This window comes from Sarcophilus harrisii, chromosome 2 (genome assembly GCF_902635505.1).
Source record: "Sarcophilus harrisii chromosome 2, mSarHar1.11, whole genome shotgun sequence".
Taxonomy (NCBI): Eukaryota; Metazoa; Chordata; class Mammalia; order Dasyuromorphia; family Dasyuridae; genus Sarcophilus; species Sarcophilus harrisii.
This window is the reverse complement of record NC_045427.1, coordinates 226,458,229-226,477,361: the sequence shown is the minus strand read 5'-3', so window position 1 is coordinate 226,477,361 and position 19,133 is coordinate 226,458,229. Positions and strand designations below refer to the sequence as shown.

Sequence of the window (19,133 nt, the reverse complement as noted above, 5' to 3'; positions counted from 1 at the left end):
CTCCTACTCCTGCACCTCACAAATCTACCATCTTAGCTCAGGCCTTCATCACCTGTCTCTCCTCTAGTTTATTGTAATACCTTCTAATTGGCCTGTATGCTTCAAGTTTCTCACCACTCCTACACACAAAGGACAAAGTAATATTACTTAAGCACAGATCTCATCATGAGATCCCTCTACTCAATCAACCACTTCAGTATATATGTATGTATGTATATATATATATATATATATATATATATATATATATACACATACATTTGTAAACTTTAATGTACTGTATAAATGAATTTTATTATTCTAATGAATTTATTATTCTTTGTGTGAAAATAGGAGAACAAATGAATAGTTGCCACAATTAGAAAGAGTGTAGTTATAAATGATATTGGTTTGGTACATGTTGAATCTGAGGTGCCAGAGGTATAATCAAGAGGACAGTATCCCAGAAACACTTGCAAATGGTAAATCTGGAAATCAAAAGAAATATCAGGATTAGAAATAAAAATCTGGAAATCATCTACATGAAAGTAGTACTTAAATCCATGGGAATGAAGGAGAGCTAAGGGAGAGAATTCAGAGCAAAAAAAATGAAAAGGCTAAGGACAAAGCTTTGGAGAACACTCACATTAAGGGATAAGAAAGAAGATAAAGAATTTGTGGGGGGGAAAAAAACAGAGAAAGAGCAATTGGTGAGCTAGTAGAACAATCAAGACAGCACAGTATCTTGAACCCAAGGAGGAAAAAATCTATCTGATCAATGGTGTCAAAAACCAAAGAGGTCATGAAGTATGGGGACTGAAAAGATAGAAAGAGAGAGAGAGACAGAAACAGAGACAAAGGGGACAAACAGACAGATAGAGGGTAAGAGATATAGATTAAGCTATCCAGAGGTCACTGACTATATTAGAGAAAACAGTCTCTCTAAGATGGATGGTTGGAGGGAGGGAGAAAAGATGAAACCCATTTGCAAGATGGTAAGAACAGTATGGATAGTGAGAAACTGTAAGCGCGAGTCTTTCAAGTTTAGCAATAACAGGGGAAAGACAGGAAACTATGACTGGATGCATCCAAGGAAGGCTTTTTTAGAACTGGAAAATTCTGAATATGTTTCCAGGCAGATAAGAAGCTAATAGCATAAGATGGTCTAAAGATGGCAAAAGAGAGAGGATGCTTGATTGAGCAAGATCTTGGAAGAAGTCAGGAAGAATGGGATCAAGGTCACAGAGGAATTACTTTAAATGATTAATAAAAGTAGTCCTCCTTTTGACTGAAGGAAAAGAAGGAATGAGGAATCTGTATAAGATGATTTTAATCTTCTCAGAGAAATAAATACAATTCCAAAATGCAGTGTTGAGTTTTCTTAAGACAGCACAATGACTTTTGGCTCTCCCGACAGAAAACAGTCAACTTTCCACATACTCTCTACACATGCTTCTTTAAAAAGTAGGTTTACAATAGTAAAATGGAAGGTCCTTGGAAATTGAGTCCTTGAAAACTGAGGGATTTTTTTTTTTTTTGATCTTTCAATTTTTGTATTCCCTATATCTAGGCCAGTGCCTGGAATAAAGAAACTATTTAATAAATATCTATTTAACTGAATCTAGGTTGTGGTTTGTTGTTGTTGGTTTTTTTTTTTTTTTTTTTTTTTTTTTTTTTTTTTTTTTTTTTTTTTTTTGATTTTTGTGAATAAGAAAATGGGAGATGTGCAAGGTTGTGACCACAAAGTAAAATTTCAAAGTTATGGACCTGGGAGGTAGCACAATTCCAAGAGGTGGTCAGATATAAAGTATGTCTATATTCATATGTGATTGAAGTAAGGGTGGAAAAGGAAGAAATTGGAATTAAAGAGGGGGATAAGTTAGTATGGACCTAGTAATAGTGAGAGTTTTTAGAAGATGACAGTTTGGGAGTAAGTAGATTGGGTATGCCCCTTGCAGTTGGTATGACTGAACACTCAAGATTGGTCCCAGAATAAGCTACAGCATATTTCCTCTAGATAATTAAACCAAAAGAGGATTTGCAGAGTTTATCCCTCCTGTGATAGAATTTTAAAGCTTGCTGCTATGTAATATGCATACATGAGCTATCCACTATAGATAGACTATGGGATCTGACTGAAGAAGCAAAGGCTATGAATTTTGCTGTATGTCTTGTGGTTCTTATGGGAGACAACCAGATATTTGGCTTCCTCAAGATCCCTTCTTCAAATGAGCTGATGAGGATCAGGGGCCTGATCCCCAAGAATCTGGGATTGCTGGGGGTTGCTGGGACTTGAAAAGTTTCAGTGCTCCAGGGCTCCTGGAAATAAGAAAGGACATTACTTAGGAGATGCCTTATCCCCTCCCTCCCCCTACTCTGCTTTTCTTTCCTCCTGGGGACATATTTTGACCTCCCCATAATCTTTATCTACATAGCAGGTGTTTAATAAAGCACTTCATCTCTCAAACTCAGCTCTCTTACATTGCAGTCCCACATCTCCAACTATCTGCTTAAATTTCTACCTGGATATCCCAAAGGCTTCCAATTCAGCACATCCAAAAATAGAAGTTTTCTTTCCCTGTCTAAATTTATTCGTTCTTCTAATTCCCCCATTTCTGTTTAGAATATGAATATCCTTTCAGTCACCAGGTATACAACCTAAGAGTTATTCACAACTCTTCATTCTCACTCCAGATCCCATACCAAAATTAGCTACTGATTCTACCTCCTCAGCATCTCTTAGATTCCTCCCCTTCTAAGTGGCAGAATAGGTAGAGTGCTGAGCCAGAAGTCAGGAAGTTCTGAGTGATCAAATCTGGTCTCAGAATTGAACTGTGTGTCATTAAGCAATTCACTTAACTTCTTCCTCATCTGTAAAAGTGGGAGATAACAATAGCACCTACATCTACAATTGTGAGGATAAAGTGAGATAATACCAGTAAAGCTATTGGTAGTGTGCTATCACTACCACAATCTAGCCCAGGCCTTCATTTCTCACTTGGACTCCCCTTGCCTCCAGCACTTAGCACGGTGCCTAGCACATAGTAGATACTTTCATAGAAATTTATTAATTGGCTGACTATTTAAATAAAGTTCTACTTGGTCTTCTTACTGAATCTTTTCTTCCTGCCATCCATCTACCAAGAAGAAGCCAAACTGATATTTCTAAAGCTCAGGCCTTGAACATGTCACTTTCAAGTTCAAAAACCTTCACTAGCTCCCTACTGCCTCTAGAATCAAATACAGACCCCTCACCTTGGCATTTGAATCCCTTTACAATCTGGCTTCAGACCTCTCTTTTCAGACTAATTAGCTATCTCCCCATCAAGCACTCTACTCTCCAGCCAAAATAATCTAGCTGATGTTTTCTACATTTTCTACCAGCAGCTTTTACAGAGATGCTTTTTGACTTTGGACTGCTCTTCTCTCGAGCATCTTGAAATCCCTACCTCCCTTCAAGGCTCAAATATTGCTTCCTCCAAGAGACTCTTCCTTATCCCCCTAATTGCATGGGTTCCTTTCTAATCTCTGTATATTTATTTTGTAAATATTCTGTATTTACTAATCTATGATTGTGTAGAATTCTCTGAGCAGAAAGTATACATTTTTAAAAACTGGGACTATTGGAGCAGCTAGGTGGCGAAATGGATAGAGCAACAGCCCTTTCAGTCAGTCCAGAGGACCTGAGTTCAAATGTGACCTCAGAGACTTAACACTTCCTAGCTGTGTGACCCTGGGCAAGTTACTTAACCCCAAATGCCTCAGCAAAAAACAAAAAACAACTTGGGACTATCTTCATTTTTGACTTGTATCCCTAGTTTCTAGCACAATGCCTGGCACATGGAAAGTGTGTAATAAACACTTGGTGATTGATTGAATTAAACCTCGATGAAGTACTCCAAGAAAAATGCTCTTTAAATCTGATAAATATAATATTACAAATATCATGACTTGGACAGCACTTTTCCAACCAAACCTCTGATCTCCTGTCAAAGGTGCAGACCTGACCAGGGACTGACCCTGGCTAAGAGTTGTCCTACAAAACAGATGGGGAATGTCTAGCCAATGGGCCATATAAGGCCCATAAAATCATTTGCTAAAGCAACCACAGGCTATGATAAATTGAAAACTAGGTACAATAACCTCTCATAGCTTGAGTTCTACAAGTGTGATAATTTTATATGGCCCTAGAATGATGTTATAAATACTTAAATGGCCCTTGGCAGATAAAAAGGTTCTCCACCCCCAGTTCTAAAACAAAGCTTCTTAAACTGTGGGTGGTGACCCCGTATGGGTTTGCATAACTGAATGTAAGGGTCTTGAACAATTTGACAATAGTTAAAGGTATCAGATATTCCATCAAGACGGAATTCTTTATGTAAAAGTAAACAAGCACACCCATCTTATTCGTATGCAAATTTGCTTTCGTCTTTAATAAAAGGCAAAATTATATTGTTTTAAATTTTTTTAATAATTTATTATCAGTAAATGTTTGATTTGCATACAAGGTCACATAAAATTTCTCAAGTGAGAAGGGGTAACAAATGGGAAAAATGTCACAAATAAGGACTATTCTTCCTTATCTCCTTCAAATCTCCCACAAATGGCGTCAAAAGTCATAGACTTGGGGAGCAGGTAGCGTCAAGGCAAAAGAGGACATAGAACAGTTTGTTAGAAAGACCTATGGATTCACTCCTTTCCAAGATCTTTAGAAAAACGCAGACATTCATCTGTTTCAGATGGTTAAGAAATATATAGAGGCAAGAAATGTATAGAGGCAAAAGAATAAACTTAATGACCAGTAAACACTCTTAAAAACTTTGGGACTGCATAATTCCACAGTTACAATCGAATAATAACTTGGAAGCCCAGGAAATGGAGTCCTTTTTATTGAATTTCTTACTCCTAACAGTCTAATGCTTTTGGAAACATGATCACTAGTTTCTTGGGGGGGAGAGGGGGGAACAACAAAACAAAAACAAAAAAGCTTAGATCAGTCTTTCAACTGCCCTCTTCAATGACAACTACTTCCCACTTCCTTTCCCTATTAGATTTCCCAAAATGAGTGTTTTATACCTGTTGCCCCTTTTTCTTTTAAAAATGCTTTTATGTTAATATAATTTGTCTTCACATAATAAATAGATAATTCCCCCCAAAATCTAAACAACCTCTCTTAAAAGCACATTCCTGGGAGGAGGGGAGGATAGTTTTTTCATTGCTGTGAAAAGAGGGAAATGTCCTTTAAATTTAATAGTATGTTACTAATATTTATAAGATTCTAATTCTAATACTAATAATATATGATACTAATATTCACTGTTATGTTTGGTCAGAATTCTGTTTTCACTTGATGCTTTCTTTCTTTATATTGGTAAAGTCATAGTGCATGGTTGTCTTTTATCTATTTTCTTCACTCTGCAGGAATTCATGTCTTCCCATGTTTCTGCAAAATTTTCATAGTCATTATTCCTTACAGCTAAATTATATTCCATTATGCTCATATGTCTATCCATTGTCCAACTATCAGGTGCTTTTTTTATTTTCAGGTGGTTATCACAAATAATGCTGCTGTAAACATTTTTGTACAGAAGGGTCTTTTCTTGTGATCAAAAATATCCTTGTGATATAGTGCTAACAGCAGAATTTCTGGGTCAAAGGCTACAAACAATTTAGTAACTTTCCTCACTTAATTCCAAACCATTTGCAAGAACAGCTAAATCAGTTTAGAGCCCCAGCAGCAGCTAATTAGCAAGGTTATCATCCCAATGCCTCTCTAACTGTGCTTTTTCACTTTTTCTCACCTTTGTGTGCCCCTCCCATTTCTTCAACACCCACACTCTCGGTAATCCCAAGCAATCTGAACGCAGCACACCATCCTAGTCCTCTCCCTACCTCTGTGATAGCTCCTCTAGTCTCCTTTGCTAACTCATCTTCCTCCTTCCAGCTTCTTAAATCTGGACATTTTTTAAACTTAATCTTTAGCCTTCTGCTCTTTTCTCTTCCCTTTGTGCTAACAAATATATCATGGACTCTCAGAATTAGAAGAAATTTAGGCTCTAGCTACTGCAACCCTTATCTGAACCTCTAGCGGTCAGCCAGGCCTTGCTTAAAGTGATAAGGGAAACCTACAACCATCTAAGGCATCCCCTTCTGCTCTATTTATTGGGAAATTTTTCCTTATATTGAACCAAAATTAATCTTTTTTTGTACCTTCTATTCACTGTTCCTGTTTCTACCAAGTAGTAGAAATCTGATGCTTCTCCTACTTTACATATCTTTGGGTACTTAAAGATGAAAGTCATGTCTTCTCTCCTGATTAAACATCAGCATTTCTGTCAACTCTTAATGTCTTTCACCATCCTTGTCATTGTCCTCTGGATATTCTTAAAGTTTAGTGATTAGGTAGGGATAGGAATTGCGCCTGTACCTGTGATTTTATTGGTACAGAGACCTCCTGCACAAAGAAAATCCCTCTGCCAATGCATATTGGCACTTTCTCTGCAACTGAAGTCTGAGAAAGTTGCCTCGTATGCAATACTAAGGTTGCCCAGAATCATATAGCCAACATTTATCAAAGATAGGATTTGAATCCTATCTTTAAATCCAGCCTTCTATCCACTATACCACATTGGTCATGATCACAGACTTGCTAGCACTCTATATTGTGATAGGCAAAACCAAGAATGATGAACCCCATGTGGTCTAACTAACTAATTCTTATGATTCTTATGATGTGCTCAACAATCAAATTGAGGTTTTTGGTTCCATGGGACATTGTTGATTCATAGAGGGCCCATTAAAACCTTTAGATGATTTTCCACATAAACTGTAACCTATCCACTCTCTTGTATCTGATTACTTATGAATTTTGAGCTCAAAAGTTAGACAGTAGTGCATTAAGTGATAATGTTGGTTCTAGGTCTTTTAGATGTAAAAACTAAATTCCAGATGAATATCATTATCATGATTATAATTATTTATAACTCACATTTATGCAGTATTTTGTTTTTCAAAGCACTTTCCTCGTAACAAACTTGTGATGTAAGTAAAACAAGGATTATTAATCCCTCAATTTAAAGAAAAGGTTTGAAAGGTTTGATGCCTTGATCACTGTCTCCTGGCTATTAAGTTTCAGAGGCAAAATTAAATGACTTTCCCAAGCACAAATAACAAACTGAGGTAAGGACAAAAAATTCTTCCTTAGATATTTGAGTTCACCTTAGTTTTCACTAAAGGTTGAGACTTATCAGAGGACTACAAATACTTAGAAACTCTCCTTGTTTTCTTTCTGTAAAAATTAGAAACAATTCAAGTAAAATCAATGAACTTTGCAAAAGGCCTTCTTGGTTTCTGTTCTTCTTGCCTCTACCTTCAAGTGCTAAGAAAATGAGTTATTATAATCCCAACAACCCTAGCACTGACTTCTCTTAGGCTAGCAAGCTTCAGCATCTTTCCTGGAGAAACTCAGACTAGACTCAGGAAAGGGCCTTGCCTGAGTCCTTTTGGGAGCTTCCATAATTAAATGACTTTATTGCTCTCTGAGGTCTTCTCCTGTTCAGCATCACTTGTCCCAAAATTCTGTTCATCTTCTGTTCTGGAAATCAATTTGGAACAATTTTGAAAGATTTAAGAATATCAACTGGTACAATGACCAAACACAATTCCAGAGGTCTAATGATGAAGCATGTAACCCATCTCCAGATGAAGAGGTGATGGATTCAGTACAAAGTGAGACATGTGTGTATGTGTGTGTCCCATACATCTATACATATATATACATATATGCATCACTGAGTTAAGCATTTACACATGTATATATCAATAGGTTTGTGTGTGTATTAGTCTGCAGTGCAAAATGCATATAATGTATATGTATGTATGTAAACACATAATACATATGTACACACATACATATATATATATATATATATGTATATATATCTCTAGATGGGGATAGGAATTAGAACCAACCACACTTGTCTTTTCAGGTGTGTGTATGTATATATATTTTTATTTATTTATTTATTACAAGGGCATCTGTATATATCCTTAAAATAAACATATATCCTTTTAATGAACAAACTCCTTAAACATGCATAGTGAGTCAAATCAAATTACTATTTTAGTAATGTGCAAATACATACATATGTATCTATGTATATAATTATTGCCTTGTTCAAATACACACAGAGACATCAGTAACTTGTTTTGATTTACTATGTATGTTTATTGCAAAAAATTTTTTCTTTTCCAATAGGGAGAGAGGAGAAGATGTAGGAGGGAGAAAAATGAATTTTTGTTTATCAAAAAAATATATATGATTAGATGCATGTGCAGAAAAAAAAGAAGAAGAAGAAGAAGAAGAAAATCGGTTTGGCATGAAGCAGGCTCTTGGGTAAAGGTTTCACAGACATTCCAGGGCCAGAATGTTCTGGTTATGACAGAAGCAGCTCACATTTCTTGCACACTTAAGATCTACAAAATATTTTTCTCCCAACAACCCTATAAGATGAGGAATATTAGGATTATTCCCCTTCTTTTACAGATGAAACAACTGAGGCAGAGAGAAGCAAATGATTTATCCTGAATCCCAAAACTAGTAAAGAGTCAAAAGACTTGAGCACAAGCTAGGTCTTGAAGAAGGTCTGTGGAGCCCAAGGTCAGGGCTGTTTCCATTACACCAGTGCCGCCTTTACACTGAAGCTTAGGGCCTGCCCACAGCATCTCTAGCTGCAGCTGAAGGGAGAACAGCCCTAGACTCCGCCCCCAACTCCTGACCTATCAGTGCAAAGTGAAAGGCCAAAGAACTCAGGCAGGAGGCAGCTGACAGAGACAGCCTGGCCTGTTCCCAACAACATGGGCAAACCAATTTGAGGAGTATCAGCACTGGTTCTAAATTTCAGCGATGAGGAAAAAATAGGGGAAAAAGGCATAAGTTGGGGAAAGGGGAAGGCTTATTCTTCTAGCATGTGATTAGAGTCATAGAATTTAGTACTGGAAGGCACCTTAAAGAAAACAACCCTTTTATTTTACACTCAAGGAAACTGGAGTTCAAAGAAATGAAAGGACTTGTTTAAAATCACACAGCCAGTAAGTAGCAAAGTTGGGGCTCAAACCCAAGGCCCCAGCTTCAAATATTTTTTTCTTTTCCATGGTTTCCTATACTATGTTACCTCCTTTTAGAAATGTAATTTGCTCTACTATTTAGAAGAGAAACAGCTACAAGCGTCTTTAGTAGATTAAGATCAATGAGGGGGGAATTCTCTAATGAAGCACCCAAGAGATCTGTGCTTGACCTTGTACTGTTGATAGAATTTCACCGAGAGAAGTTTGTTGACTCAGTAGATAGATCATCGGGCCTGGACTCCACGAGGATCAGAGTTTCAAATCTAGCCTCAGATATTTATTAGCTGTGTGACCTTGAGTAGATTACTTTATCCTTTCTGCCTCAGTTTCCTCATCTATAAAATGAACTGGAGAAGATGATAAACTGCTCCAGTATCTCTGTCAAGAAAACCCCAAATGTGATCATGAAGAGTTGTCAAAAAAAAAGAGCAAAAATACAGTCTTATAGGATCAAAAGCATAAGATCATAGATTTTTATTCATCAAAAAAACTGAATTTAAATGCAAAAAAAAAAAAAAAAAAAACAAGAGAGAGAAAATCAATTTGACATGAAGTGAAGATTTTCCAGACCTTGCAGGACTAGGATGTTCTAAAGCCATTGAATTTCATGCCTTTATTTTACAAATGAGGAAATCAAGGCATAGATATAGAATGACTTGCATAATATCACACAAGAAGCAAGTAGAAGAGCCAGAATTTTCATCCAGGTCCCTCAGACTCCACATCTTGGGCTTTTCCCATGCTATTATTGCTTGGGTTACCAAAAAATGAACCTTATAAGTATAAGATGGGAGAGGAGCAGCTGGACAACACCTCATGTGAAAACAACTTCAAGATTTTGATGGACTACAAGTTCACTGTCAATATGTAATATGACAACCAAAAAACAAAACAAAACACTTAGCATTAAAAAGTAAATGAGGAAATTAGAGACCATAGTCTTACTTCAATTTGTTCTAGTCAAACCCCAACTGGAATACTGCCTCCAGGAGTAGGCATCGTAATCAGGAGGAACAATGACAGACAAAGTAGTAGTGATCAGGACAGTGAGAAGTCTGGAAACCATACTGTCTGAAGATCACTTAAAGGATCTAGGGAGGTTAATCTAGAGAACAGAAGCCAAGAGAAACATGAAGACTGAAGAGCTGTCATGTGCAAAAGGCATGAATTGTATTCTGTTTGGCGCCTGAAAATAAAACTAGGAGTAATGGATAGATGTTATGGAGAGACAAATTAATGAAACTCAATGTATGGACAAGGTTCCTATAAAACTATGCTATCCAAAAGTGAAAAGGACTGTCTTGGCAGAACCTTTTTATGAAAACTGGATAAACACTTGCTGGTGGAGTTTGTAGAGGAGATTCCTTTATAGGCTGGGAGAACTGGCCTCTGCGATCTCTTTCAACTGTCAGATTTTGTGAGTAGAATGAGCAGAAGTTAGAAGCAGGCAGATTATAGACTGACATAAGGAGGGAAAACCAAATAATTAGCTGTCAAATAGGATGAACTACATTGGAGGGGTAGTGAGTTCCCTATCACTACAAGACTACAGGCAAAAGGTAGATGAGTCCATATTCAGGATACTAGATAGAGATTTCATTCATTGAGCAAGGAGTTGTGTTAGATTCCGTTTATCATCTCTTTCAGTTCTGACATTTTATTTTTTATGGTATCTGCCGGCACTGACATTCTATGTTTTAGGTTACCTTTCAGCTCTGAGATTTTAAATATAATTTTTTGAGGTCCCCTCCAGCTCTTTCTATAATAATGACATCCCAGAAAAGGAGAAATGGATTAGGGTTGGGGAAACTTTTGGATAGAAGGAAGTTTGCCCTGGCCAGAATTAGATCCATCTGTATTTTAAGGAATTTAAGATGCTAAGATAATTTTCTTCTCTTGCTCAGGCAAAATTTATCTCCCTGCAAAAACCTTCTGTTTCCAGATTTTTTGGAAAGCAAAACTGTATGGAAGGAAGACATTATAACGAGAAGAACATTGGATATACAATCAAAAACCTTGGGTTCAAATTCTAGTTTTGCTACTTACTATGTGACCTTAATTTTTTAGAATCAAATTATTGCCTTTCCATAAGACGCTGTTTCTCCAGCTATCAAATGAGGGAGTTGTACTCCCTCACACGTTAGTAATTTTGTGTGTGTGTGTGTGTGTCAAAGACCTTGGATGTCTGATGCACAGTGCCTAGTACATAATAAGCACTTACTGTTTATTCATTGTCTAACTGAAGCCTGTGGACATTCTCTGAATAATGTTTTTAAAGGCATAAAATAAAATATGTTACAAAGAATTACAAAGTATATTGCAACAAAGATGTAATCTTTCCCAATCAAGTTCACAGACTCCTTGAAACCCACCCATGAGCCAGATTAAGGTCCATTGAACTAAATTATCCCTAGAGTTCCTTACATTTCTTACAATCTGTGAACCTGATATCTTGAGGCTTCTTCTAGAGATGAACTGTGAACTTTCCCCCAAAGGAGGAAGTTGGAACTGAAAAAAAAGCCAGTGACAGGAAACCCCCAATCAACCAGTCTGCAGCATATACCCATTGAACAACCAGAACAGAATTTAAGAATAATATGCCTTCACCAACAGCCTCCTTACCCATACCTATTACCCCTCCCTTCCACCTCAACACACCTCCACCTTGGGAAACCAAGATTTCAATGGCCAGTCTGAATAACAACTGACATTAATATAGCACTTTAAAGATTTACAAAATCTTAACCAAATTTGGATCACGTGATCCTCAAAGGAACCTTGTGAGACTAGCAGTGCAAGTGTATTATTTTCATTTTATTACTGGCTACTAAGGAACAAAACAGAGTCTCAAATGCAGACCCCCAAATCAAATCCAAAAGTAGCATTATCTCTTCCTTCACTACACTGCCTCCTCTGTCAGAAATGTTATTTGTTCTTCCAAATGGAATAGAACAGAACTAAAATAATCAAAAGGAAACTGAGGCTCAGAGAGGTAAAATAATTTTCTTAAGGTCACAAAACTAGTGAATGATTTAACTAGCAGAGATTTAAACATCAACCTTCTGCTTTTAAGTACAATGCTCTTTTCCATCTCACCATGTAAAGGTCAAAAATCACCCTGGAGAAGTTCTGCCAAATTAGCAAGGTCAAAGGACATGATTTAGCCAGGCCTGGTTCCCATTGGACTTTTATTTTCTAAAGGCAACACTGCCACACTTAAGATAGCAGCTTAAAAGGCAGAAGACCAGGGTTCCAATGGTCTGTTCTGGTATCAGATTCAATCTGTGACTGAAAGCAAAACATTTTCCCTTCTCTGTGATTCTGTCCAATAAGAGTATTGGACTACATGAGTGATAAAGTACCTTCCAGGTTTAAATCCCATAATCCTTCAACATAATCAGAGTCCTGATTATATTCCTAAAATTATTTTCTTAATGTATATTAAAACAACAACAACTCAATTCTTGCTCCTTAATTCTAGTTCTGGTTCTGTTATTAACTAGCTGTGTGTGTCCTCAGGCAAGTCACTTCCCCTTTTTGGGTCTCAGTATCCTCATCTGTCAAATTAGAAGATGGGACAGTCTATGATCCATTGATCCTTGCTGATCTTATCTTTAATATTTTCATTAAGTCCAGCCTACTCTATTATAAATGATTGAAATCTACTAATGAGCTGATTTTAAGGGAGAAGCACTGACTATCTTTAAGCCCCTGTCATTCTTTCTCTTAACTATTTCTATTTCTTTTTTGCACCAAGGGCTTTTAAATGGGTCTATCATGGCACACTAATTAATAAAGAAGTACTTCAACTCTTTTTACATTTAGTCACTTTACCAATGCTGAAGATCGCATCTCTTGTGTGAGCAAAGGAGAATACTGAATGAGGAAATTAATTTAATATACATTGCATCTCTCAAAAGCTATCCCTAACAGTAAAAAAAAAAAAAAAAAAAAAAAAAAAAAAAATAGCTGCTGAGCACAATGACATCTCCTTATTTTGAAGAGAGAGGATGGGAATGAACAAAGCATAAAATGAAACAAAAAACTGAAGAATGAGGAATATTGAGCATAGGTTTAATTTCCTTCACAGAGAAACTCCAAATGAACTCAGAGACCTGACTATCTTTTTTTCTGATACTATCACAAGCTGGGGTGTGTATGACTGTCCGGCTGACAGATTTTGTTTTTGTTTTTGTTTGTTTTTTTTTTTTAAGTGCATTTCTTTTGTGGTAACAGGAAAGGGGATTGTTACACTTATAAAAAGTCATCTTGAAATCATGTTAAGAGCAGTCAAAGGAATTCAGGATCTAGGTATTCTGGAGATGAAAGAGACCTCTAAAATAATCTAACCCAATCCTTTCATTGATTCCTAAAGACTCTAAGTCATTTGCCCAAGGTCACACAATAAATAGCAGAATCAGGATTCAAATTCAGAGCTGCAGGTCCAAGATTCTTTCCACCAAACTATGATGCCTCATTTTTTGCCTAAAGAAGCTCAAGTAAGGACTTGGTTCCTGAATTTAACTATTTAAAGGGCTGTCATGCAGAAAAGATCTTCACTTGTTCCAAAGACCAATTGATAGAAACTACAGGGACTTATATTTAAATTCAGCTGAACTACAAGGATTCCTAACAATCAGAGCTGTCCAACACAGCTGTCTCATAAAAGAGTGAGCTTTCTGTCACTGGATGTGTTCAAGCTGAAGCTGGTTGTTAAAGAGATTCCTGCCTCAGAAATGTACTGGCCTATATGACCCCCAAGCATCTTATCCAATTCTCAGACTTAAAGATTCATGACTCTAAAGCACAGGCCCCAATTGGCAAACTATCCCACTGTTCTTTAGGTGATAAAAAAAGTTGATCAGAGATCAGTGATCTGCTGGAGTCTTTGCAGGCCATTAGGCTAATGGGAAAAGGTCAAGCCTCTTTCTCCCTTTTTCCACACTAGAATTTCCTTGAAGGAAGGAGGAGACTTACAAACTATTTCATTTTTGTGAGAAAACCACTTTTGCCCAAACCATCTGGTCTTTAAAGAGTTATGGGAATGATAGGGTGGGAGAAGGACGTGTATATCAAAGCTAAATTGGACCACCCTGAAATGAATGCTTGAATCCACGTTCCTTCTCACATTTCTTCCCAATGACTTTACCTGGTAAACATTACCTGGGTAACAGGAAACGCCTCCGGGAATCCCCTAGCGAGCTTAGGTTAGTAGTTGAAGGTGCATTTAGAGTAGCACCATTCCTTTGAGGATGGAACAACATTGTTCCTGCTGAATATTCATCCTAGATCCTATCTGCTTGAGGACGGCTCCTGCTAGGCCCCTGCATCTACGGGCGCAGCATCATAGGCTACCCTGGAAGGAGCCTTAGAACAGAATGCCAGAACTGACAGAAACAAAGAATATGTCCTAGCGCAATTGGAAAATACTTGAAAGCTCATTCAGTACACCCCGATCCTTTCACTGAGAAGGTAACTGGAAAAGAATATTAACTTTCTCAGGATGGGGGACGTAAAGGACCCCATAAGCACTCACGGTAAAAGTTTGGCTGCATCAAACGGACTCGTTCCCTCCCCCACTTTCTCTTCCTCCTCCTCCCAGTCCCACCCCAGTAGAGTCCTCACTTTCCCCAAGATGGTTTAACCCTTAGAGGCCCGAGCTGCCCCTTCGGGGTCCTACCTCGGCCCCGGGCTCAGGGGTGAGGAAGAGGGCGAGCTCCTGCGCCCCGTTGTGTAGCGGCTCGGACTGTGACTCCGACTGCTCCCTGTCCCCAACCCTTCCCCCGTCCCGGTCCCTGTCCCCGTCCACCATCAGCATCATGAAAGCAGCGGCAGCGGCGGCGGCGGCTGCGGGACCTGGATCCGGTACGTTCATTTCAAAGGCTCTGGAGTGCCGGCTCCTCCCAACCGCGCCCCGATACCCCGCCACCCCCGGTTCTTCCTGGCAGAGGCGGGCAGGTGCATGCAAAGTCGGGGCAGTGAAGCGTCGCCGGTGATCCAACCAAGCTCCTGCACTCGCGGGGAGCCGCTGCCGCCGCCGCCGCCGCTGCTGCCACTGCGGCTGCAGCAGCTGCCGCTCCCGCTGCTGCGATTGCTAGCGCTGATGCTGCCGCCGCCACCGCCGAAGCCAGTCCAGAGCCGCTGCGGGTCTGCCACCCAGCGGCACGCGGTCGGTACTGCAGACTCGCCGCCCATCCCAGCCACTCTGCCTCTGGGTTCTCTGCTCCCTCCGCCTCCCGGCAGCCTAAGGTTCCTCCCCTCCACTCTTCCTTGCAACTAGAGATAGGGACGGCTTAGCGGCCGGGGTTTGGCGGGGTCGGATGGGGCGGGGCTTCGGGGGACCCTGGCTGCAGAAAAGGGAGCCTTGGCTACTTTACATGCCAGAATCTAATCCCTCCCCTTGAGGTTTTTTTTTTTTCCCCTCCAGTTCTCCAGTTCTAAACTGTAGTCTTTGGAACGATAATCTCACAGTCTCAAGAATTTGGGTTCTTTTTTCGTTTTGTTTTCCCTTGGGATTTCCCTGGGGCTTTCTCGGATTGAACTTTTAGGTGAAACTGTTTTGTTTTGTTTTGTTTTGTTTTAAGAGAGGAAGAGTTCAGAATAATTCCTAATTTTTCTTTCTTCGAAATTTTATCTTTAAAACACTGATTTTTCTCCCCCGTCCCTTCCTCTCCCATTCGTTCATCGAACTTTATTCCTTTTATTTCAGATCCTTAATGTTACTGAATGTCCGCTAGAAGGAATCTTAGCAACCATCAAAATTATAGGATGTTAAATTAAAGTTGGAAGGGGCCTTAGCGTTCATCTAGAAGAGCACCTTCACTTTATTGTATGGAAAGTGAGCGCTTAGTGACTTGCCTAGGATCTACGAGCTATTTAGTTTTTTGGTTTTTTGTTTTTTGTTTTTTTATTTTAAAACGCAGTTAATTTGATTCTACATCCCGTACTTTCTATTATATATCATTGGCTCTAGCCCAGTAGTCTAATTTTACAAATAAAGGAACCAGAGAGCAGAAGTGATCTTTCCAAAGTCATTGGTTAAGTTTTAACAATAGAACTGATCTAGAACTCTGGTGTGTAAACTCTCTGTTGGGGGTATAAGGAGGCAAGTCAGAGAAAGCTTTCCCCCCTGTTTGTGAGGAATGAAATTCTCAGTTCTCTGGAATATAATTGCCCATAGCCAAGTAGCAATATTCACACTTCCAGAAACCTTTCTAAAAGGTGACCCTAAGGCTGGAGACACAAGGTCAGAGGAGTTGCATAGCAGAAGAGGGAAACTGCCTTAATTAGAAATCAAATGAACCCATGCTCCACTATTTATTGTCAGCAGGAGCCACACATGGAGACTTTAAAAGCTTCTTTCTTAGCTGTAAAACTCTTCTATCTCTCTTTTTTGACTGGTGAAAGTTCCCTGGAATAAGGACTTGTTATGTAGGGCTCTACATAACCTAGGACTTGTGAAAAAGATGAATTCACAGTCCTCTCAATTCCTACTTTTGCCCTAGTCTGACTTGAGAGAGCTCCTAAGTTATCTCATCTTGACTTAAAGTCATAGAATGTCAGCTGAAAGGAACCTTAGAAGACTGCCTGGCAGAGTTAGACTCACCAGAGAGATTATCCAGTCCTATCCTGTCCATGTTTTTCTTGGCCCTAGCCAATCTCCACTTTTCCTTGGAACCGTTTCTGAAGATGGACATTCAGGCTAGAAGGTGTGAACTTGGGGAAGTCCTTTTTGCCTCTGGGTCTCCATTTCTTCATTTATAAATGAAGGCTTTGTATTAAACTAGACAGTCCCTTGTAGCAATGACATTCCATAGTCCAAGACTAATAATAATTCCCTAACTTCCAATATCTTATGTCCTAAGGCCCCTTCCAGCTCTGACACATGCATTCTGCACTCAGAGGTCCCTTCCAGCTCTAATAGAATTCAGACTAGTAAACATGGTGGATGAGGGGAGTGGGGAAAGAATGGAAGTGCAACAAAAGCTGCCCCAGGGACTTTGTTGCAAGGCTCTGACCATGCCAGTCACTTCTGCCCTGGAAAGTGGGGAAGGCTACTGCTTCTCTGTGCCCCCACCATGCTTGGAGAGAAAAGCAAGGGGAGCAAAAGCTGGCAGCCCTGAGGCCTGGGACAGAAGGCAGCTGCCCGCACTGACCGCACCCTGACACAACCAGTTTAAACCGGCTGCACTGATTGAGGAGGAGCATCAGAGACCAGCTCCCTCTAGTGCTCAAGTGAGGCCTTGAAGGCTACTCCATGCAGAGCAGGAGGAAGGCGGGGACAGGCTCAGGCCTGGTCTTCTGCAGGAATGCGGCCTGCAGGTGGGCCATGAGGCGTGGCTTGACTGGCTTCAGAAGGGAGCCTGCCTGGCACCAAGGGGATCCAGAGGCCTTCTTCCCTCCTTTTCCCTGTCTTCCCCGCTCTCCATCTTGTCCTTACTTCCAGATTCAAAACCAGTATTGGGGCATGGCAAAGACCATCCAGTCCAATCCTAGCATTTTGTAGATGTAGAAACTGAGGTCCAGAAAAAGAAAATGACTTTCTCTTTCAGCAAGGCCACTTTTCCAGGCTTTTTGGCTGAGAGGCCCTAAAATAAAGAGGGACTTATTTTTAGCAGGTGATATCGGCTCTGAATCCCAATGTTTGCTTTGCTCTATGATTCTAGACAAGTCGTCTTTCCCCTTTTAGTTTCTCCAGCAGTGAAACCCCATTCACAACCTTAACTTCTCTCACAAGCACACACATGTTCTGAGGAGTAGCAAACAGGGTTATTGGGGAAGTTAGTAGCTAGAATACTAAGAAATAATAATGTCCAAATTAAAATGGGCTGCCTCAATAGGTAGTGAACTCCTTGTCAGTGAAGATCCTCAAGGGCACACTGGATCCTTTGTGTTGGGGATATCGTAGTAAAGATTCCTACTCATGTCTGAGAGAAAGTGTGGTAGCCTCAGTCCAAGATTTAGCCTTAAAGATCCTGATTCTGGGCCCCCCAATCTGATACTTAGTGCCCATGTGACTTTTATTAACTTATTTCCTGTCTCTGAATCTGTTTCCTCATCTGTCAAAAGAGAGCTTTGGTCTTTACCAGCGCTAAGATCCCTTCCAGCTCTAATCAGACTTCTGAGGTTCTTCCAGTGATTCTTTTTTCTATGCAATTTTAGGCCTCCAGTTCCCAGCAGGAGCTTAGCTCGTTGCCACCTTGCTTCTATCCCAGAGTACACACAGAATGTGGAAGGTGCAGAAATATTCAGTTCAAAGCTGTTTTCAGGAACCTGGTATTCTTTTTAATAGAAAGAGCCAGAGACAGGATCACAACCAGATAATATTCCTGGATATAGACAATGGATAGAAGACTTAGGATAGGAAGGAAAAGCAGAAAATTCCAGAATCTCTCTCTCCCAAAATATTTATGCATTTCATTCATTTAAGAAATTCCTACCTTGCAAAAGTTCTGGCAATAAAGGACTCTTTAAAAAAAATTATCCTAGTAGAGCCAGAGATTAGACTGTTCCTACCTAGCAAATTGGGAAGATTGGAGAATGGACCTGGAAACAGATTATCTCTTGCTTCAAAACCATTCTAATTAAGTATAAAGAACCTTGGGGTACAATAGTAAGAAGCTTAGATTTGGAAACTGGAAGCCTGATTTCTTTTTTTTTAATTAAATTAATTTGGGGGGGGGGTCATATTATAAATTCTGAAGCATTTCCTTCCCTCTCCAAGCCTGTTTTCAAAATCCATTCTCTGTCTGTATGTTGTTATTCAGTTGTATCAGGCTTTTCATGACCCCATTTCAGGTTTTCTTGGCAGAAATATTGGAAGAGTTTGCCATTTCCTTCTTCTGCTTATTTTATAGATGAGGAAACTGAGGCAAACAGGATTAAGTGATTTGCCCAGGGTCCCACAGCTAGGAAGTATCTGAGGCTATATTTGAACTCAGGAAGATAAGTCTCCCTGACTTCAGGCCAAATACTCTACCTACTGTGTCACCTACCTGCCTCTCTACCTGTTTTACTTTAGGCAAATC

General features: G+C 39.4%; 1 protein-coding gene across 1 annotated transcript in view; it reads right to left on the bottom strand.

Annotated features, from left to right (window-relative positions):
• BCAS4 (breast carcinoma amplified sequence 4) overlaps positions 1–15,199 on the bottom strand; it is a gene marked incomplete at its 5' end in the record, with an annotated part of 64,139 nt that extends 48,940 nt beyond the window's left edge. Inside the window, one exon of the mRNA XM_003757694.4 lies at positions 14,786–15,199. Coding sequence (XP_003757742.4) covers positions 14,786–15,199 — 414 coding nt within the window. The remainder of the gene's footprint in view (positions 1–14,785) is intronic.
• Positions 15,200–19,133: the final 3,934 nt, after the last annotated feature.